General features: G+C 36.8%; 1 protein-coding gene across 1 annotated transcript in view; it reads left to right on the top strand.

Moving 5' to 3' along the window:
* Bmpr2 (bone morphogenetic protein receptor, type II (serine/threonine kinase)) overlaps positions 1-12,969 on the top strand; it is a gene marked incomplete at its 5' end in the record, with an annotated part of 79,901 nt that extends 66,932 nt beyond the window's left edge. Inside the window, 3 exon segments of the mRNA XM_013520738.1 lie at positions 5,905-6,077; positions 9,573-10,849; positions 12,347-12,969. Of these exon segments, the coding sequence (XP_013376192.1) occupies positions 5,905-6,077; positions 9,573-10,849; positions 12,347-12,594 (1,698 nt within the window).
* Positions 12,970-23,248: the final 10,279 nt, after the last annotated feature.

Raw genomic sequence — 23,248 nt, 5'->3', positions numbered from 1 at the left:
TCTCTCTCTCTCTCTCTCTCTGTCTCTGTCTCTGTCTCTGTCTCTGTCTCTCAGAGTGCTGAGGTTCTTGATGTTGGGGAATAGCAGTGAGGCATGGGTGTCAGCCATGCAATCACAATGGAAACAGTGGATTTTCTACAGAGTACTCTTTTGCTAAGCTGTAATAGTCAATAGATTAGGTACGTTAAATGCATTTTTATTGGTGACATTTACTATTTACAATGAGATTTTCAGGGTGTAGATCCATTCTATGTCTTGGACTATCTGGCTTCAAAGGAAGCATTTAGCTGTGCGTGGTGGCACACACCTGTAATCCCAGCTCTCAGGAGGCAGAGGGAGGAGGATCATTGGAGTTCGAGGCCAGCCTAGGCTACAAAGTGAGCTCAAGGCCAGCCTGAACTGCATAGTGAGACCTTGTCTCAAAAAGACCAAAGAAAAGAAGCATTTAATGTACTTACCTCTTTTCATCACACCAGAACCTTTAAGGTGGTCAAAATATATCTGAAAGAGATTTTTATCTTATGCCTATATGCTCTCACAAGGTATACAGCTAAATTACAAAACAAGAGTGTTTTCCATTTTAAAAATTTTAGTAAATAATTATCCAGCAAAAAAAGGAATTTCAAGTAGTAAATGTAGAAGGATAATATTAAATAAAGTCTTTAGTAAAACATCACAGTAGTAATTTTTGTAGGCAAGATTCACTAATGAGGTAAAAATTATGGGTGAATTTAAAGTAAGAAAAGGATATTGCATAGCCTTAAAATATCTCCTTCCAAATGTTCCCAACAATTTTTATCTCCTCTGGTTATTTAAATAATAATTATACTACATTGTGGGATTTAAATTGTAGCTACGAAATGTATGACAGTAGGACTAAGGATAGAAGTAGATAAATAGAAAAAAAGGTAAATAGGACTTTTCATGGTAAGGTTTCTCCACTTTTTTTTTTAAAACTAGTACAATTTCAATAATAAAAATAAAGGTTTCATCTTATATTCCCATGATTAAAACATATTATAAAATAATAAGACAAACAATTCTGGCTTTTTAAAAATATTTCATTTCTCGTACATAAATGTTCAAGTATAGTTTGTCCAACTACACTCCCATTCTTCATGTTCTTCACGCTCCCTTTCTTAGTCTCTCCTGAGGGCTGACTTGTTCTCTTTCCCCTGTCAAAAATCATGAGTCTGGTTTGTTTTTATCCTTAGGACCTAGTTCTTCACAGCTGTGTGTGTGTGTGTTGCTGAGGATTGAAGAGCCAGGGTCTTACACATGTTGAGCAAGTACTGAACCACTGAGCTGTATTCCAGCCCTGCATAGCCTCTTTTATGGCTTTATCTTAATATATTTTCACATAAAAGTTTGCCATTTATCCTCAATTATTTTTTATTCTGGTCTTTTCTTTCTCTACACATTAAATCATCTTTTGAAATATACTGTATATTTTTAAATGTTTCCATTTTCCTTTTCTTGAAAAAAAAAAGTCTCCAGACTTCTGGTGTAATCTAGAATCCAGCATTTTCCACCCATTTCCTCTTTACACGCCTGTATTCATAAATACTTGGCTGAACCCAAAACAAGTTCCTGTAGTCTCAGCTGTGTGCGAGACAGAGGCAGGAGGATCTCCTGAGCCCAGGAGTTCAAGGCCATCTTGACAACATAGTTTGACCTTGTCTGAAGGAGGGAAGGTACAAGTTTACATCACAACAAAGTGTTGTAAGGTAGTAAACTCACTACCTACTGTAAATCCTGGTAATATTTGTTGTAGTTTATAGAGTTTTTTGGTTTGGGGAGATAGAGTTGTTTTAAACCCATTAAGCCAGCTTCATGATCTGCCCCAACTTGGATTTTCCTTCCTTTAGGTAGGAAAAGCTGTAAATGTTCTTGGGGGTTCCTCCCCTTTTTTTCTTGTCTTTTAGTGTTAATAATGATATTTCCTCTGATTCTTTTGTTAAGATACCATTATTTATCTGTTTTGAGAGCATTTCCTATCCTGATTTTTTTTTCCTAAATATTTATATATTTTTCTGTTCTTATTTTTGCTTGACAGTTTTTTTGTTTGGTTGGTTTTTTTGAGACAGGGTCTCACTATGTGGTTTAGGCTGGCCTTGAACTCACTATGTAGCCCAGGCTGGCCTCAAACTCAAGGCTATCCTCCTGCCTCAGCCTCCCTGGGCTGGGATAATGGGCATGTGTCACCATGCCCAACTTGCTCAATAATTTTTAACATTTAAAGAGGTATGGTTGATAAACTATACATATGGAGCTGTATAATTTAAATTTCAGCATAAAATCACCACCAGTCATGACTGTGAACAGCCTAGCTGTCCCCAGAAGTTTTCTTCTGCCCCCCATAAGCCCTCTCTCTCACTTTTCTCTATTCTTCACTAATTCCTAGGTAATCTTGGTCTTCTAAGTCTACAGATTAGTTTATATACACGTGGGATTGTAAAGATGTACTGTTTTTGTCTTCCAACATAAATATTTTGAGGTTCATATTGTTATGCATATCAACAGACCTGGGGGCATTGTTTTGGGGTTGGTTTTTTTGTTGTTTTGGCTTGTTAACTGGGGATTGAACCTGGGGCTTCCCGCGTGCCAGGCAGGTGCTCTATCACCAGTCTGTACCTCCAGCCCCAACAGTTTATCCGTTTAATTCCCAAGTAGTATTTCATTATGTGGACGTGCTACAATTTGTTTATCTGTTCACTTGGTAATAGAACTTGTGTTTTTAGTTTGGGGTTATAAGTTAAGCTGTTATGGATATTCATACATAAGTCTTTGTATAGACATTACGTTTCTTGGATAAATACCGAAGTGTAGAGTGGCTGATGGTGGTAGGTATATGTTTAATTTTATTTTTAAGAAAATGCTATTTGCCAACTCTTTGCAAATGGCTTTGCAAACAGGTTGTATCATTTTAAATTTACAGCAGTATGTGAAAGTACCAGTTCCTCCACATCTTCACCTCCACACTTTGCAGTGGCCAGTCTTTTTAATTTTAGACATTCTAATAGGTGTGATAGTATTTCATAGATGTTTTAATTTACATTTCCTTAATGACTAATAATATGAAACATTTTCATATTCTATGTGCCATTCTTTTCTTTGGTGACATGTCTATTCAAAACTTGCCTGTTTTTAAATTGATTATTTTCTTATGAAGTTTTTATTTTGTGTGTGTGTTCTGGATACAAATCCCTTATCAAGTAATATAATTTGCAAAAATTTCCTACTAGGCTGTGGCTTTTCTTGTCATGCTCTCACAGTGTCTTTGCAAAGTTCAAGTTATCAGTATTTTTCTTTTATAGATCATGTATGTGATATCATATTTAAGACATCTTTCCATAATCCAAGGTCATAATGGTTTTTCCTGTGTTTTCTTCTGGCAGTTGTGTAAGTCTGTGATATATTTTAAGTGTTTTCTCCTATACAGATCAGTGTTTATCAGTTTATATATCAATAATCCATTGCCTTAGCACTATTTATTTTAGACTGTCCTTTCTCCACCGAATTCTTTGTCAAAAATGAGTTCTCCTTGTCCATGTGGATCTATTTCTAAAATTTCTGCTCTGTTCCTGTTTTATATGTATATCTTAATCCCAATACCATCATCTTGATTGCACTGGAGTTATATAAGGTCTTAAAATTGGATAATTGTAGTACTCTACCTTTGTTCTTTTCACAGACAGTTGACTATTCTAGATTCTTTCAATTTCAGGAACAGTTACAGATGTCCGGGTATTCTAGGTCCTTTGTATTTCTCTAAATTTTTTTTCTTTTTGTCTTTTTTTTTTTTTTTGCAGTCCTAGGAGTTGAACCCAGGAGCTACCGAACTACAGTACTAGCCCTCTTTATTTTTTTAAATTTTACGACAGGGTCTCCCAAAATCCCCAGGCTGGCTCCCCCTCATGATTATACCAAATCGTTGGTACAGTTAATGGTATCTCACAAGTCTTTTAGGCTCTGATACTTTTTCCTCATTCTCTTGCGTTCTTCCTCAGACTGAATAATTTTATTTTCCCTATCTTCAAAATCACTGATTTTCTTTTTTTTTTTTTTTTTTTTTTTTAAAGACAGGGTCTTACTATGTAGTTCAGGCTGGCTTCAAACTCACGGTGATCCTGTCTAAGCTTCCTGTCTAAGCTTCCCAAGTGCTGGGATTACATGTGTGCACCACCATGCCCAGCAAACTCACTAATTCTTAATAAATTGACTAACTCTTAATTTAAAAAATGTAAATTGGTTCTATGTTGTGATCTTTCTTTACTGTCTATCTGGGTCTTTTATACTATAGTTCCTTCACTTCCTGCTACCGCTGAGCAGAAAGATCCTCTGCTTCCAGTCTTCCCAGGTTGTGTTCAGAGCTTTTTGTGTTCTCCAGCGTTAATAAGAGTGTTCTTTTGCAACGCGGGGGCTAAGTAATGAAGTTGTCCAGGCTAGGATCTGACTTGCAAACTTGCCTTAGCTTACCAGAGTGCCCCTACTCCTGGCTGTGAGAGACGTTCCAATCCAGTCTTTACTGCCCAAAGTGGCCATTATGAAATGAGCATGCATCCAGAAGGAATATTTTTTCCTTTCTTTCTCTCTTCCTTCCTTGTCCCTCCTGTCCCCTCCCCAGAGCCTCATGCATATTAAGTAAGCATTCTATTCCTGAGCTACACTGCAGCCCTATTAATTTTCTTGTAGGTTTAAAAGTTTGGATTTGTGTGTTGTAGAACACAAATTATTAGGAAACATTTTAAACCACCAAGATTGCTAACAAGGGTTTTAACCTAAATATTCTCCTCAGATAAAACACCCAGATAAGTATTGCATGGCATATACATATACTAAAAATTTGTTTATCTGAAACCTAATTTATATTGCTGTTCTATATTTCTGTTTGCTACATCTGACAACCCTAGTCTACAGCCTAGGGATTGAACCTAGAGGCACTCTACCACTGAGCTGTATGTATCTCCAGTCCTTTTTATTTTTTGTTTTGACACAGTATCTCACTAAATTGCCCAGGATGGTCAAACTGGGAATCCTCTTGTTTCAGCCTCTCAGAGTGCTGGGATTTCAGGCTTGCACCACCACAGCCAGCTTACAACCATGTTTTTATAAATGCTTTAAACATACAGATGTATAAATGTCAGAGCAGACGAAAAGCTTAAAGCTTTTTTTTTTTTTTTTTTTTTTGTCTTTTTGAGACAGCATATCGCTATGTAGTCAGGCTGGCCTTGAGCTCACTTTGTAGACCAGGATGGTCTCGAACTTGCATCCTCTTGCCTCAGCCTCCTGAGTGCTGTTATTACAGGCGAGTGCTACCATGCCCAGCATTAAAGTTTAATAAAAGCAAATCAAGAAACAAGTCTGAAGGGATTTCCAGTGGTGGTCCACCAGAGTATCCAGAGTCTGACTTCTAAAAAGGGAGTTTAAAACCAACTTTCCCAAAAGAAAAACTATTTTTCATTGCTAATATATAGGAGTACTGCAGAATGGGACTGTTTTAAGTTTTAAGGTTGGAATGCAACACACTTGATTTAGTAAAGAGAAAAGGCTCACTTGAAGCTAGAAGTAGCTAAATAGTAAAATTCCATCAAATTCCAAATGTTCTCTTAAGTCGACTTAGTGGATATTACTTGTCATAATAGAGCCAAGATAATGTAAACCTATGGTTTTGAAGAAACATCTGCAAATTATTATAGATGCTTAGTTTTGTGGATAATTCTTTAGAGAATTAAGTTAAACTTGCGGGGTTACGGGCATGTACCACAATACCCAGCATTAGTGTAGCTTCTTAAGATACTAGTTTTTTTAAAGGCATGATTTTTCTTTTAACACATATTATAAACTAAAAAGCTCAATAACTGTTTTTAAGTCACACTGTTTTACATGTATTTTGTGTTACAGGCAGTGAGGTCACTCAAGGAGACAATTGAAGACTGTTGGGACCAAGATGCAGAGGCACGGCTCACTGCGCAGTGCGCCGAGGAGAGGATGGCTGAGCTCATGATGATATGGGAAAGAAACAAATCCGTGAGCCCAACGGTCAATCCAATGACTACTGCTATGCAGAATGAGCGGTAAGACCCTGAGGGTTTGCCATCTGGCAGCTTGCATTGGAAACTGAGACCGAACAAGAGGGAAGAAATATTTTTAAACCATAAAGCAACCTGATAGTATGATTAACTAATATGATATAAACTTACAGTTTTTCTTTCAGTGTTGCTATTCTTCTGGTATGAGGGCAAGACAGAGTCTATTTTTTATGTCTAACAGTAAAGGATTAGTCTATTCTGTTGCCTCAACTTCCCTGCAATAATAATGGTAAAATATTTTCATAGTTCAAAAAAGTAGGTAAGATATCTACATATATTACCTAACATACTTTGTTGTTTTCTTCTTCCCCTGGTTTCTTTTAAGTAAGTGTAAATAGAACTGTGAACTTGCCTATGTATCTGGTCACTGTTTCACTGTACACTAAAGTTTCCAGACTTCTTGTCCAAAGCTATTTCTCACAGAATACACTACTAATACTGTTACATTAAAGCAGTTCAAAATATCTTTCCACTCTACCCTGAACATTGTTTTATAAAACATTTCCTTTGCTTAGAACTATAATTTTTGGTTCTGAAAAAGAACAGTTTTTAAAAAAATTCTTAGGACTTCAAACTGGATCACCCTTATTTTTTATTTCATATTTAGAAAGCCTTTCTGCAAATTTGTCAGTTTATCAAATACATGTTTAGAAATTTCAAGGCATCCAGGAAAGGGTTACCAGAGAAAACTGACATAAAAATATACTTCATTTTTAAACCCAGTTTCTTTGCCATTTTCTATTCTCCTTTCTCAGAGCAGTTTGTTATGAACTGTTTGTACTAGTTATAATAGATTGAATTACCTTCAGTTATAAACTCTTTAAATCTTATACATGAACAAGTCCAAGAAGTAAGACTAGCAATTCTAAATATAGGAGCCATGTTCAAAATATCTAATGAACCTTTAAATTTTAAAAAAAGTCATTACAATAAAAGACACATAGCCATTAATGCCCCTTAAAATACCCTCCTTTACTTCAGACACACTTGCCTCATCATTCTTTGCACTTTCTCAAACCATTCTGGAAGTCCTTTCCTAAGTATCCTTGTGAGGTGTGATTTTAAAAACTACAGTGAATGGTGCTGCTAAGTGCTATCCAAGGGAAAGGCAGCCTTGTAAAAAACATGCCAGTGTGTCCTTCTTCACCTGCTCACTGGATCAGGCACAGTGCAACTTCCGCCTCTTCCCCAAAGTCCAAATGACATGAACATTTTGAATGAATTCAAGACACTGAGGCAACCACAACAGGGCAACTAAGACGGCCATGGAAGAAGATTTAGAACTGTTCATAAAGTGGCAAGAAGGATGGATGAGTGTGTCTGCAGCAAGGGGGAGTACTTTGAGGAGAAGGAATGACAGAAATGTCTTTTACTGTAATACATTTTTAAAATTTGAACATTCACTGTATTTTTTAATCACACTTAATAATTTTTTTATGTTACAAATACTTGAGGACAGCTTCTTGCTTCCATCTCTCTTCATTCTGTATTTTCCATGTTGTCTGTTATGCTGTTTGTACCTCTCTTAAGAGGCAACTAAAGCTTTTACTTTAAATGCTTCTGAACTTTTCCTTAATAGTACAGGAAGCATGTTCCCCCCTTGCTCTGGCCACTTTTTGCCTCCTGTGCTATCTAGCTCTACTCTGCCATGCTTCTTTTCATCTCCAGCCTCTGTTAATAGTTTCCAGTAAATCATAGTTTATTCCGTAGTCATTCTCATCCTAGGTTTGATTTCGTTGACTCTTAACCTCCATGCCTCCACAGCTTCCTGTTCTCATGGCTGTGTAACTGCCTTTTCTTCTCTGCCTTCCTGCCAGTCTCCTTAGAGCTTTATCAGTCTGTCTTTAGAGCCCCTCTTCCTCAGCTTCTGCTTTTCTGTTCTATTACCCCTGTAGTTAAGGTTCCCAGTGTTTTTACCTTGAGTGTCTTAGTTAAAGCTATTGCTGGTTTTTACTTTGATGAGATTTTAAATAATTATAGACATTACAAGAACCACCACCCCCAAGAGCAGTCATGACTCTGAAGAACTCTTGAACTGAAGAGCTGTTCTGAATTTTGGATCTTGTATCTCATTGTCACATTATGTTCATATCCTAGGCCAGTGGTGGCACACCATGCCACAGCAGGCTGTTTGTAGCATTGAAAACTCTAAAAGGTTCGCCATCACTGTCCTAGGTCCTGGGACCTCTGGGACTTTCACTGATATTCCTCAGACAACCCCTGAAAGACACATTGCTACACCTTGCCTTGAGCATGCACCCACACATGCACTGGGGATTGAACACAGCCCTCACTTTGTGCAGGCAAGCACTCTGCCACTAAGCTCCATCCCTGGCCCTTTTTTAAAAAAGCTTTATTTTGAGACAGGCCCTCACTAAAATTGCCTGATCTAGACTCAAACTCGAAATTCTCCTGCCTCAGCCTCTTAAATAACTAGGCCTATAAGGCGTGCACCACAGCACCCAGTTACTGTGCCTTTTAATGGGGGGTATGTCAGAGCAACCTAAAAGGTTAGGTTCTTTTACCATGTAGCTATTGGAATGTAGATTCTGTTTGTTGAGTAGACACTGTAGATCTAGGATTATGGGAGTACAACAGAAACATGCATGGCTGCCCCTCTCACAAACATAACATCGGGCTGTATTAGTGTACAGGTCAGAGAGGTGTATTTGTGATGTTACAAAATTATAGGAGAGTTTTTCAAATTAACTCCTTTAAACCAAAATAATGAGTATCTATAAAAATCATACCTAGATCTACATAGTTTTTCAGTAGGCTTGTTTCAAGTAAGATTAGAATTAGCAAGTTACTTTATATTTTTTCAAATAATTAATTTTATTGGTACGTTTTAGTTATACATAATGATCACATTCATCATAGAGAATTTGTACCTTACATGATAAATCTTGATTCTTTTCCACCCTTTCTCCTAACTTCCCATCAACCACTCTTCCCTTCCTTATTTACAAAAGCTTTGTTTCCATTTTTCCCTTCTTTACTCATCCCTCCCCCCGGTTCCCCTTCCCATTTGAACATTTTCTTTCTATTTCACAATGTCTGTTAGATATTTTGCTCCCTATTTACCCTTTCAGTTTCTCACACCAGAAAAACAATGTGATATTTACACATGTGTGTTTGATTTATTTCACTTAAGAGTATGTTCCCAAGGTGCATCCATTTACATAGAAATGTCTCAAGCATATCCTTCTTCATGGCAGAGTATAAAAAAAACCACATCTTCTATATCCATTTATGGGTTGATGGGCATTTGGGCTTTTTCTGAGATTACAAATTGTGTCTAAATTTAGCAAGTTATTAATACATGATTATTTTATTAGACTTTTTAAGTAACTTCAAAAATAATAATAGGTTAGGAGTAAAATAACAAATGGCTCAGACTGTGAAATCAGAGATGTTAAACTTGCAGAGACACTTTGTCCTAAATCCAAATTCTCAATGTCACTTTTTTCTTTCTTTAAGCAACCTGTCACATAATAGGCGTGTGCCAAAAATTGGCCCTTATCCAGATTATTCCTCGTCCTCATACATTGAAGACTCTATCCATCACACTGATAGCATTGTGAAGAACATTTCCTCTGAGCATTCAATGTCCAGCACACCTTTGACAATAGGGGAAAAGAACCGAAACTCAATTAATTATGAACGACAGCAAGCACAAGCTCGAATCCCCAGCCCTGAAACAAGTGTCACCAGCCTGTCCACCAACACAACCACCACGAACACCACTGGCCTCACTCCAAGTACTGGCATGACCACTATATCTGAGTTGCCATACCCAGATGAAACAAATCTGCATGCCACAAATGTTGCACAGTCAATTGGTCCAACCCCTGTCTGCTTGCAGCTGACAGAAGAAGACTTGGAGACCAATAAGCTAGACCCAAAAGAAGTTGATAAGAACCTCAAGGAAAGCTCTGATGAGAACCTCATGGAGCATTCTCTTAAACAGTTCAGTGGGCCAGATCCACTGAGCAGCACCAGTTCCAGCTTGCTGTACCCACTCATAAAGCTTGCAGTAGAAGTGACTGGACAACAGGATTTCACACAGGCTGCCAATGGGCAAGCGTGCTTAATTCCTGATGTTCCACCCACTCAGATCTATCCTCTCCCTAAGCAACAGAACCTTCCTAAGAGACCTACTAGTTTGCCTTTGAACACCAAAAATTCAACAAAGGAGCCCCGACTCAAATTTGGCAGTAAGCACAAATCAAACTTGAAACAAGTAGAAACTGGAGTTGCCAAGATGAATACAATCAACGCAGCAGAACCTCACGTGGTAACAGTCACCATGAATGGTGTAGCAGGTAGAAACCACACTGTTAACTCTCACACTGCCACCCAGTATGCCAATGGGGCAGTCCCATCTGGCCAGACAGCCAACATAGTGGCACACAGGGCCCAAGAAATGCTGCAGAATCAGTTTATTGGTGAGGACACCCGGCTAAATATTAATTCCAGTCCTGATGAGCATGAACCTTTACTGCGACGTGAACAGCAAGCTGGCCATGATGAAGGTGTTCTGGATCGTCTCATGGACAGGAGGGAACGGCCACTAGAAGGTGGCCGAACTAATTCTAATAACAACAACAGCAATCCAGGTTCCGAACAAGATGTTCTTACACAGGGTGTTTCAAGCACAGTGGCAGATCCTGGGCCATCAAAGCCCAGAAGAGCACAGAGGCCCAATTCTCTGGATCTTTCAGCCACCAGTGTCCTAGATGGCTGCAGTGTTCAGAGTAAGTGGAGTTACTCCTACACGTCCTTGGGGACTACTTAAATCACTACATAGACTCAGATTGGGTTTCAGCTGGTGATTGTTTACCTTTACTACTTTTAGAAATAAATTAAGCCATTTGTTTAGGTCTCAAAAGTAATTAGACTATTATGAAGAAAAAAACAGCTTTTTGTCATCAGTAATTAAAAGGTCAGTGTCACAGACAGAAGAATTACCAGTTTAATATGTGCTTTATGTGACTGCTCCTTTATAATGCAGTTCACATACTTTCTGTGAATAGATGAGATTCAGTAAATACTCACCAAATACATCAGAGCTCCAAGTAATATTGTGACACTACAACTTTTGAAACCATTTATGTATGTGAATGTCTTACATCTTTAGATTTTAACCTGAATAAATCTTCATAGTTCAGAGAAGTCCACAATAAGGATAACTGTTTTCTGTGTTTTTGGTTTTTGGTACCAGGAATTGAACTCATGATGTCACACTTGCCAGGAAGGCGCTGTGCCACTGAGCTATATCCCCGACCCTCTATAAGGAAATTGTGCAATTGCTTTCGGTGTTTTGGTGCCATCTTTTTCAAAAGTTATATATTGAATCTCTCGTGTACTTATGGTATTGTATTGTGGGCCTTAAGGCAGTTTTAAACAAGTAAGGTGATGCTTGGCTTCTTGCCCTAAAGGCATGGCAACAGAATACAAGAGAGCTGCCCCAAATCTCTTACAGTCATTATGCTACGGAATGGTTTCTTTTAAATGTTTTTGTCTTTTTGAGGAAGGGTCTGGCTATGCAGTTCAGGCTGGCCTTGAGCTCACTTTGTAGCCTAGGCTGGTCTTAAACTCAAAAAGATCCTCCTGCCTCGGCCTCTCTAGTGCAGGGATTACAGGCATGTACCACCACACCCGACTGGTTTCTTTTAAATTGACAGTCATATTTTATGACTGTCATAGACCACACAGTGGACTGATGGAAGGATACAGGTCTTGAAAATTATCAGTAATTGTAGGCCCTTCCTTGAGGGGCTTGTATTATAGACCATTTAACATACCCTTATTGCATCTGTCTGTTTCAGTAAAATATCTCATTGGGTATATAAAGAGGGAATTACTGAAAAATTTATTCCCTAATATTTCTGCCATTCTTCTGAAAAATATCATATGCTGGGTGCCTTTAACCTGATCCACTCTGACCACTAGTGGACTAAGTGTATTTTTACCAAGTTGGAATATCTACTTGTGTCTTTTCTATATTCTGTTCCTTGCCCTATAGTATAAGTTAGTCAGTCATAAAAATATTTGGCTTAAAGAATCTTCAGAATATTTTAAGTGATTAAGCTTTGCCTAGAAAAACATTGCCTGGCATCATGACTTTCAGAAATGTCTAGCAGTATCTTCCGCACATACTGGTTACACTGTTCTTGGAAATCAACCCCAAGCTTTTACTTCTTAATATTTTTTATATGTAGTTCATTTTACTGTACTTTTATCTTTGGTAGGTGAGTCAACACAGGATGGCAAGTCAGGATCAGGTGAAAAGATCAAGAAACGTGTGAAAACTCCCTACTCTCTGAAGCGGTGGCGCCCCTCCACTTGGGTCATCTCCACTGAACCCCTGGACTGTGAGGTCAACAACAATAGCAGTGATCGGGTTATTCCTTCCAAGTCTAGCACCGCTGTTTACCTTGCAGACGGAGGCACTGCCACAACCATGGTGTCTAAAGATATAGGAATGAATTGTCTGTGAAATGTTTTCAAGCTTATGGAGTAAAATTATTTTTTGCATCATTTAAACATGCAGAAGACATTTTTTTAAAAACTGCTTTATCTTCCTGTCAGCAACCCTTCCCATACCTGCAACAAGGACTTGCTTTAAATAGATTTCAGCTATGCAGAAAAATTTAGCTTATGCTTCCATATTTTTAAATGTTTTTTAAGTTTTGCACTTTTTGTCTAGTCTCGCTAAAATTGTATTTGTCTGCTATGACCACAGAATTACGTGTGTGTGTATGTGTATCAAAAGTGGTCTCAAAATATTTTTTTAAGAAAAAAAGCAGAAACAGTGTATTGCTGATAATCAGTTTGGACCATTTTCTAAAGGTCATTAAAACAAGCAAATTAAGACAGGTTTGACTGCAGTGGTGTCTAGTATCCATGTTTTATTTCTGGGCACAAGCTGGTTTGTTCATTTTCACACCTATCACCTGTTGGACATTCTTTTCGCTTGTATTTTGTTTGAATGTGCAATAGTCTATAGATCACAGATAAGCTTTCTTGTAAGCTCTCTTCCTAACAGGGCACACATTCTTCCATAATATAATCATGTTTCTCTCCCATTCTTCCATAATACAAACATTTTTTTCTGCCATCGCCTATACGTTTTATAGATCAGTTGTATGACAGTGAATTTTGCACGGGAGAAAGCAGCTATCCAGTTTCTGCTTTCTTTCTCCTTATGGAGCATGTAGAATCATTGTCTCAAAGGGCTCTGAAGAAGGAACTACCAAAACCCATTCTGAAATGCCGTTTCATTTAACCTTCCAAATCTGAAATATTTCCTTCCAGGCATTTTAATAAGCATATATGGTTCTGGTTGCAAGTTCATAAGAGAGCATAGAACAAAATACAGGAAATCAAATGTTAGTTTTTTCCATTTTATTTTTATTTTTCTGTGTATGTTTATGTCCCATATTCATTTATTTAAGGAGTACATTTTCATCAGAAAACTTGTAGAGCTAAACTTAACATGAAATTTTAAAGTTTATGGTTAAGATAATATAGGGTCATAACTTTCATTCTCTAAAAAGGTCATTTTTGATGCAAATAAAATTACATTTCCTCTTACAACTTTAAAAGTAATTCATAGTCTTAAACCTGTACTGACTTCTTTTGTCCTCAAGCAAAGCCTGGTGAGTTTACCTGAAAATGATTCTTCTTCCCATGACCTGAAACACTGGAAAAATCATCCAGCTGCACGCACATCTCTGGGGGAAGGTTGCTGCCAAATTTACCTTTCTGAGCAAACTGAGATTTCTTTGCAAAACCATATTTCTTTGCTATCCTGTTTCAGAATTTCTCCTTTTGCCAGTTTCTTACATGATCTTTGACATGTAAAAGCATTTATTATTTATATTTCTCTAGAGTGTACCTTTTAGTGATAACATGTCCTTGAAATCATCCTGTTTTTTTTTAAAGTTTTCCTTTACTTCTTTCATTACTTGTAATCTTCTCTAAAACATCAGCCTCTGTATTTTTTTTTTAAATAAAGCACTTTCTTTCAGGGGAATTTTCTCTAAACAAAGTATCAGTTTTCAAACGTGATCTTATTTTCAGATTCTGAGTACTTACTAGACATTAACTTAGAACTAGTCTAAGTTGTAAGATTTTTTGGGGGAGTGCAAATTAAGAGGAAAACAAACCCCCAATTTGCTGATTTGGATTATTTCCTGAACAGTACTTTTTCATCTGTTCCTCTGTCTGTAGCTTAACACAGACTACCTTTTTCAATTTCTGTCCAAAATATTTATGACCTTTTTGTATATACGGCTTCTGTTATTTGCCATCTGCCATGACCTTATGAGTTAGATGTTACAGTACTTCCATTTTGCGGCTGCATTGCTGAACACAGTTCTCAATGCATAGAATTAAGATCATCGTACTGTTGCCCAGGGTTTCTACCTTTTATGCTTTACTGGCCCCTCTCTTGATTCAGGCCCTTAACATATGTTTTAGTCTCTTGGCATATCCTTTTTTTCATATAATTACTTTTATCTGTGTAACAAACTATCATATCTTTCCCAGTAAATAATCACTTAGCTCTTTTTCAAACACATTTCAAGATACTATTTTCAAACATTTCTGGGACAACTTTGAATAAAAATAGTTTCATCTCCTACTTGCAGCATTGAGAATAAGTGATCATTTGAGGCTAAGTCATCTCTTCCTGTCAGAATAGGCATGATATTCTAATATACTTTGTATTTGGGCCAGTTGATCGTAAATTTTCCAACATTTTAACATTTAATAATAAAATTCTTTTTAAAAATCAATATCCTAAGCTGGGCGTGGTGGTGCATGCCTGTTATCCCAGCACTTGGGAGGCTGAGGCAGGAGGATCACTGAGTTCGAGGCCATCCTGAACTGCATAGCAAGACCTTGTCTCAAAAAAAAGATAAGTAAATAAATAAAAATTAATATCCTACAATAAAAGAACTCTGTATGTTTTCAGATTTCATGCAGACATGTTTAAAACAGTTTTCCCCAGTTGTTTTAATAGACTCTTGAAAGAGTAGGAAAAGTAGAAAGTGCAGATTATTTTACTAAGTCTTAGATTATATTATATATCAAATTTTTTAGAATCTGTATTATATAAGCAAGTGAAATCACTTTAAGTGACTAATGACTCAAATGAATTGCTAACTTTATTCATCTGTTTGAAAGCTGATATTCAAATGAAATCAAAAAATTTTGCATGTCAGAGAATTTGGTCCTTTGAGTAAAAGGGTATTCAATAAGCAAATACTAAAATTTATTCCACTGTATAGTAAGGACCTTAAAAGCACGATAATAGGCAGTCTTTTTTTTTTTTTTTTTTTCCCCTTTTTCTTTTGGTACCGGGAATCTAACTCAGGGCCTCGTGCTTGCCAGGCATGCACTGTGCCACTGAGCTGTATCCCCAGCCCTAGGCAGTCTTATTAGTAGTTCCCTTAACAATGTCAGAATTAAGTCATTGAAATAACTTGGTTTGAATTACATGTAGACTAAAGTAATGCACATGTAAATCCTAAAAACTTTTTCTAAATGCGTAATTGAAAAAAATACACTTTGTGTAGAAAGTTATGAGAAGGAACATACTAAATGCTAGGATATACCTACATCCTCACAACAGCTAGATGAAGATGATGTTGCTATTCCTGTTTTACAGATGAGGAAACAAAAAAGTAATTAGGTACATAATTTGTCCCAGGTTCAAATCTACTAAGAGGCAAAGCTGGGGTTTTAATCTGGGTGTGCCTCCCAAACCAGATACTATAATAACTTTAGCAGTTAGGCAAACATAAAATGTATAGACATGTCTATGCTCATTGCTGCTTAAGAAATTACTAATTCAAGATCAAATTTGATCCTGCATATGCCATCATGAATCTTAAAATAATTTCACTAAAACCATAGCATTCTTATATTGCAGAGCTAAAGGTAAAGTAAATTTAAGGGAAAAGTAAAGGTAGCTATGGGAACAGAGACTTTTTCCTAAATTTATCTCATACTAGATTTGGAATAATTAATTTAACATCAGTCTCATCCATCCTTTGATTACAACTGCTTTGAGTGACTTTAGAAAATTTGCTGTTCCAGGCAACTAGAGTAGAATATAGGAAGGAACAGAGGACGTCTTGTGTGTAAAGCAGTTTAGTTTAGAGTAACTTCCTTACAAGCATCTACTTATTCTAGAAAATGTATGTTCTGAATGTGAAAATAGAAAGGAGTACTGTACTCAAGTATATGTTTCAGTGGGAATTGTCATGAAATTTGGCAGATATTTTTATGTAAAATATTTTTAAGTTTGTCTTGAAAATGGAATACCTGGTAGGCCCTAGCTACTATGGTGAATTTTCTAGTCTCTGTAACTCTTTCTTAAAAGTTATTTAAAACGGAGAAATATTTCAGTAAACTTTGTTTCCTCTTTTCATATTTATGGGCATAAATATTCATCAGAGATTGTTTAGCTCCTAGAACTTGACATTAAATTGTATTCTATACCATATTTTATAAATTTATGTTGAACTTACTCCTAGTTTTTTGGAGGTTATTACAAAGTTATTCATAGATTGCTTTATATATTAATTTATCTTACCAGCTAAAGTTAGAATCTGTGTACACGTTAGTTGATTATCTAGATTGTTCTAGAAATTGTGTCATATTCCCACATTTAGGAATCTCTTTCAGACTGGGATATTTCTACATATTCATTCCCTTGACTGGCAGTATTCTTTTCAGCATATAAAATTGCATTTTAGCTTTTAGGGTGTGAACTATGCAAACTTTGTCCACAGCTACCTTACATTAAACTCTCCTAAATAAGCTCATGATTAAGTGAATCCAATAATCATTGAGCTGTTAACACAAAAGTTATCAAAAGAAAGCTTTTCTGTAAGTTTTCAAATTAACATACAGGAAAAGTGGAACTCACAGCATGCTGTAGTGCACCTACCCATTCCTCTCCTTAAATCACCTCATTCTGTCCCTCCGCTATCTGACTTGTAGTCCGTGTGTGAGGGAACTTGTCTGCATTTCTGTTCTGCCTCCTGGTTTTAGCTTTAAATCCATTTCTCTAATCCAGTAGGAAAAAAAGAACAGTTGCTCATCCTCCCCAATATTGTTATTCTAGTATGCTTCAGACTCCTCAGTTAACATCTAAATCTCAGTTCTTTGAGAAAAAAAAAGTCTCAATTCTTTTAGTTTTTTCTCATTGGTCCTATTTTAATGACTTTATTTACATTTAATACTCTAGTTAAGTAATATTTCATTGCTTTGATATAATTGAGAGTTAATATGTTGTCATTTGACGTTGAATTCAACCATCAGACCACCAGGAAATTGGCACTTAATTTTTGTATTATCTAACATTCTCTGTTGTGGAGTTTTATGATTTTATATTTTCATTAGCTGTACCTAAAAAGCCATTCATACAGAATTGTGTAACATTTTGCTATTAAAATTGTTTAGCCTATATTGCAGCAAGCTTAGTGTTACGATTGAGCCACGTTTTACATGTTTTATATCAAATATTGTATTAAACACTAAATGCAAAATTAACTTCCAAAAATAAACCCTACAGACATCAGGTATTGTCTATGAACTTTTTGAGGACCACTTTTGAAATACCGTTGTTTTGCAACATAGACTGGAGTAAGTGACTTGAGTAAAGTCGAGTGTGTGCATAGAAAAATTTAGAAATTTGTCTCATGGAAGATGCATTTGAACATAAATACTTAAGGATTTATGCTGTAAATTAAAATTATTCCCAAAATCTATTGTATCTTTAAAAATTCCAATTTCATTATTGCTGTGATACAGTATTTGTGATGTTACTATTAAATATTATAAACATACACATTTGTTTTTAAAACTCAATTTGAGGCCCAATTAAAGTAAGGGTAGGAGAGAAGGAATCTTCAGAGCTCAGTCATTTCATTAAGGTGTCCAGCGTATGACTTAAGTTTTTTCTTTTGATAGTACTGGGGGTTGAACTCAGGGTCTCTGCACTGAGCTACATCCCCAGCCTCAGGCTGGGCTCAAACTTGCAGTCCCCCTGCCTCAGCCTCTCAGAGTGCTGGGATTACACGCGTTCGCTACCACACTCAGCTTTGTTGAATTTATAACAAAATTAGAGTACTTGAAATTACAATTTGTTTTATTTTTGATACACATTGGGTTTTCCATTTTATTTGTACTTTAGATTTCAGAAACATTTGTGTTTCTCAGAATCACACATAATATTACTTAAAAACTCAGGGCCTTACCCCTTGGTACACTGAAAAAGTTCAATTAGTACAAAAAAGCCATTAGGTCCAGTTGAGTATTTAAAATGCTTGAAAAAAAAAAATGTTTGTTGTGCAGTTCATTTAATGTTTCATCTTATTTGACTTAATTCATACAGAAATAATATCAATTTCATTGATCATAGAAACTCACCCAGTTCTGTAATTACTGAACAAAAGGGATCATTCCACTGATTGGCTATTTGGTACAGCAAATTCAGGCCTTAAGAGCTGAAACACCAGCTTAAAACCTTGTTCTTCAGTTAAATGGCTGTGAAAGATAAGACAAATCATTTCACTTTGTTGTTTTTTTTTTTTTTTTTTTGATAAGAACATAGCAAAGTAATTCCTCTGAGAAAATCTTTCCTAAGAGGCAATTTAACATTACAAATCTTCTAAAAGTGAACTAATGAGTTTATGGCTTTAGTAATGGCATGGACAATTTTGTGAAGGTAATCTGTGGTAACCTGTGTATCCCATTGTCAGGCCCAAACAGAATTTTTTGAACCAGACAAGCTCAATTTCTCAACTGGTATGTTGTATATTTAAATCTTAGCAGTGAAGTTATGTGTAATCAGTCTCTTGTCTCAGGCTGTCCTCTTTGTTACCAATCTTCTTAAGTATGTAAAAGAAACAATTTTAAAGAAGCTTACCAGTAAAAAAAAAAAAAAAAAAAACAAAAATACTAAATTCTTAAAAGATGCAGTTCAAAAATAGGCTGTAATTTAACATTAAATTGCTTGATTGCTGTGGCTTTTCTTTTTCTGGTCACATTTATTTATTTAAATGATTTTTGTATGGCTTTTTTCATTTCCATAGACATTATATTGTGTAAGTGTGTAAGCTGGAATCATCCTTTGTTTTCTGTTGACAGTTTTTCAAGTGAACATATGTGGGTAATTGTAAAATACACTAACTCTTAGGGTATTGTAGTAGCTGAAACATGGAGATGTGTAGCTGCCATGCTTTTTGAATGGACAGGAGAAACAGAAGTACAGAGTATTCATTTCTGAGGATGCTTTTCTGGAAAATAAAGGCTGAAATTGGCACTTCCTCAGAACCCTCTTTCTTGTTAACGGGTATCTTTTGTTGGTGTGTTTTGCTCTTAACATTAAAAATAGAGTATCATATATGAATTTATGAATAATTACTTTCAGTTATTTTGCTTTTGTATAAGCTGTCTAAGACCTTGCTATGCTGTATAAGTTGTGTTTGATGGATCAGTGTGAGTATGAAATAAAGCAAATCACTTTTCTTTTGTATTATCTATGGATGCCACTATGAAAGCTGACATTAAGCCACTAAAGAGTTTTCTATGAATAAGTGTAAGTAAATGCTTTGATATATATAAACCTAAATAAAAAGATTGTATTGATACAGAGAGATTGGAGGAGATTTTAAGACGGTTCTTTAGGTTTAAAAAGGCTTGCTGTAAAATGGTGCATTATTCCATTTATTAAAGATCATATTAATGACAATGGTAATTGTATTTTCTTTACTTTATAAGGTCTCCAGAAATTTATTGCTGGTATCTATTTTAGGTATTTTTCAGTAGAATAGTAAATGATCTGTGCAATATAACTTTGATAACTCAAGATAACGTTTTTTGTAAATCAGCTGAAGTTAGAATAATAGTTGCTACTTTGTGACATCTACAAAATGTGCTGGGCACTGTTAGTTACTTTATTAGCTTTCTGTGGCTGTGACAGAATACCTGAGAAAGTCAACTTGAAGAGAAGAATGATTTCTCTTGGCTCATTGTTTCAGAGGTTGAAGTCCACTGTTAGCTGTTTGCAATGCTGTGGATCTGGGGTGAAGAACATCATAGGGGAAAGGCAGAGCAGAGGAAGGTTGCTCCCTGAGGACAGCAAAGTAGTGAGCAAGAGAACCAAAATGGAAAGGGCCGGAACAAGATACGCCCTTCTGAGGCAGCCACCAGTGACTGACTTCCTTCAGCTAGGCTTTACTCCTAATAGCTCATCCTGCCATGGCCTTGTCAGTGACCCTGTGATGAGTTTAGCACCCTCTGGATCTAATCCCCTTCCCACCCCCACCCTCTTTGAACATTGTTACTTTGGAGAATAAGCGCTGAGTAACACAAGTTTTGGAGACCGTTTCAGATCCAAACCAAAACAATAGTTTATAATTCTCACAAGAATCCTACAAAATATATTCTCTCCCTTTTATAAGTAAAGAAACTAAAGATCCGAGAAATTAAATACCTTGCTGAAAGCCTCAGTTCCTAACACATTTTCCGTTGTACTTTGAACCAGAGCTTTCAAGCTTTGCGGCAAAAAACAGCTTTCAAAAACTGAAAATAGAGTAGCCACAGAGTGGCCAGGAGCATGCCTGAAATCGTTTAAGGGTGCTAAAAGGCTAGTAGATACTCTACTAACTATTTCTATTCATCTAAGATTGTGGCTGTCCTTAATCTTTCTGCTTAGCTCTTCATGTTTTTAGAAGCCTTTCTTGTTTCTTTCTTTGTGTTTTCAGAAGGCCATCTTCCTTTCTCACTTTTTTCCCCTTGGTCCCAAATTCCTGGCACTCGAGCAAATTTCCTGCCTTAATTTCCCAAGTAGCTGAGGCTGTGAGAGAGTCCATCACACCCAGCTCCAACAAATTTTGAGTTTGTTGGGGGGACAGTGTTAACTGTAGCACTAGGGTTTGAACCCAGGGTCTTCACACTGAGCCACACTGCCACACCTTTCTTAATTTTTTATTTTGAGAGAAGGTCTCATGAAATTACCCAGGCTGGGCTCAAATTCATAATCCTGCTACCTTAGCCTCCCAGAGAGCTTGGTCTACCAAATGCTCCACAATGCCCAGCTCAACACCTTCGTTGATTTTTTTTTCAAATTAATTTTATGTATTGGGTCCGTGACCTGCAGCAGGACTCTGCATCCCTCTGTGGGACAAGCATGTTCAAAAGGGTGCTGAGTTGCTCTATCCAGATGCCCAGGGAATATTTGCTGGGAAAAAAAATGAGGCCCTGCTGTCATCTTATTTGGGGGATAACATTTCCAGTGTCTCTTTCCTTATGACTCATGTACCTAACATTACAATCTGCAACAGTGTCGCAGGACACCATTGTAATTCTCTACAGGACTGTGATCTCAGGATGATGACAGGGGTGGGCATGTAGCTGAAGGGTAATAGTGATCACCTAGCATGTGTGAAGCCCTGATCCTTAGCACCCCAAATGATGATAATAGATAGATGATAGATAGGGAAGATAGATGACAGAATGGTACCTTGGGAAAATGTAATAATGACATGCTGAACCTTTTAATAGTACTTTGCCACAAGTAAAACTATTCTTATTTACACCTATTAACTAATCTATCTCCCCTATTTATATTCTCTACAGAGAACTATCTTCAACTAATGATTAATCATGTTTTTGTAATTTTAAAGCCCAAATGCTATATTTGCATCTGCATTTTAATGGCATGATTTATTACTTTTAAAAAAAGATGCCAGACATAGTGGTGCACACCTGTAATCCCAGCACTTGGGAAGTTGAGGCAGGAGGATTGGCACAAGTTTGAAGCCAGCCTGGGTTACAAAGTGAGCCCAAGGCCAGACTGAATTACATAGCAAGACACTGTCTCAAAAAACAAAAAAAGCTAAGCATGGTCGCGCACTCCTATAGTCCCACCACTTGGGAGGCTTAGGCAGGAGGATCATTGCAAGTTCAAAACCAGCCTGGGCTATAAAGTGAGCTCAAGGCCAGCCTGAACTACAAAGCAAGATCCTGTCTCAAAAAAAAAAAAAAAAAAAAAAAAAAGTGGAAACAAAGCTTTTGTAGATAGGGAGGGGAGGAGGAAAAGGGGTGGGGGTAGGTCAATGGAAAAAAATGGGTTATGTCATGTGCAGGTGCAGCTTCTGTATAATGAATGTTATCATTATGTATACCTAAAAGGTACCAATAAAATCTGATTGGAGAAAAACTTTGAATAATTGGTCAGACATGGTGGCACACACCTTTAATCCCAGAACTGAAGGAGGCCGAGGCAGTAGGATGGCAAGTTTGAGTCTTACCTGGGCAACTTAGCAAAACCCTGTCTGAAAAAATAAAAAAGGGTGCACCTGGGCTCAATATGCAATTACTAGCAAATTTTTGTGAATAATTACCGCTGTACTGAGAGATACCCATGATTCCTGTTGTCCAGAAACATAAGCTGTTGTGTGGAGGAGATAAAGCCTCCACAGGAGATGGTTGCGTTAAAAGGGATGGCATGTAAGTGTCCAAATAATGGCAAAGCAAGTGCTCACTGTGCATGTGAAAGGCCAAGGAAGATTTCATCTGAAGGAATGGTTGTTGAGCAGGATCTTGACAGGATTAGTTTGATTTCAACGGGAAACTTGAAGGCAAAATGTGACATGCACAGAAGAACATGGACCAGAAATACAGCAAACAAGTAGATCAAACTTTTGAAAGTTAAATCCACGTGTTTAGTCCCAGGTAACAGGGAGATCAGAGCATCTAAGGAAGAAAGGGCTTTGACAGAAGTAGTGTGATGCTGTGGCTGACAGGTGTAGAGGAAGTAACTGCACCGGGGGCATGAAAGAAATTGCAGATGCAGTTTCCATTGTGTCCAGTAAGTCTCCTTTACAAGGGGCATCAAACAACTTTTTAAATGCTAAGGTTTGACAAGCACTGTTCCAGGAGGTGAAAGAAACAGCCCTGTCGTAGACAACAGATTTGGAGAAAATTAAGGTACAGATTATAAATGTTGGGATGAAAGCAGAGTACTGGAGTTCTTAGAGTATCCAGTCTTATGATGGAGTCAGGCAATTTCCCATTTTGAGTAATTTCCAGTGCTATCTTAAAATATAAAGGGAAAAATTATATATATA

This window comes from Chinchilla lanigera, unplaced genomic scaffold, assembly GCF_000276665.1.
Source record: "Chinchilla lanigera isolate Chin_1 unplaced genomic scaffold, ChiLan1.0 scaffold00056, whole genome shotgun sequence".
Classification (NCBI taxonomy): Eukaryota; Metazoa; Chordata; class Mammalia; order Rodentia; family Chinchillidae; genus Chinchilla; species Chinchilla lanigera.
Note: the sequence above shows the minus strand (reverse complement) of the source record. Positions and strands in the feature narration are given on the sequence as shown.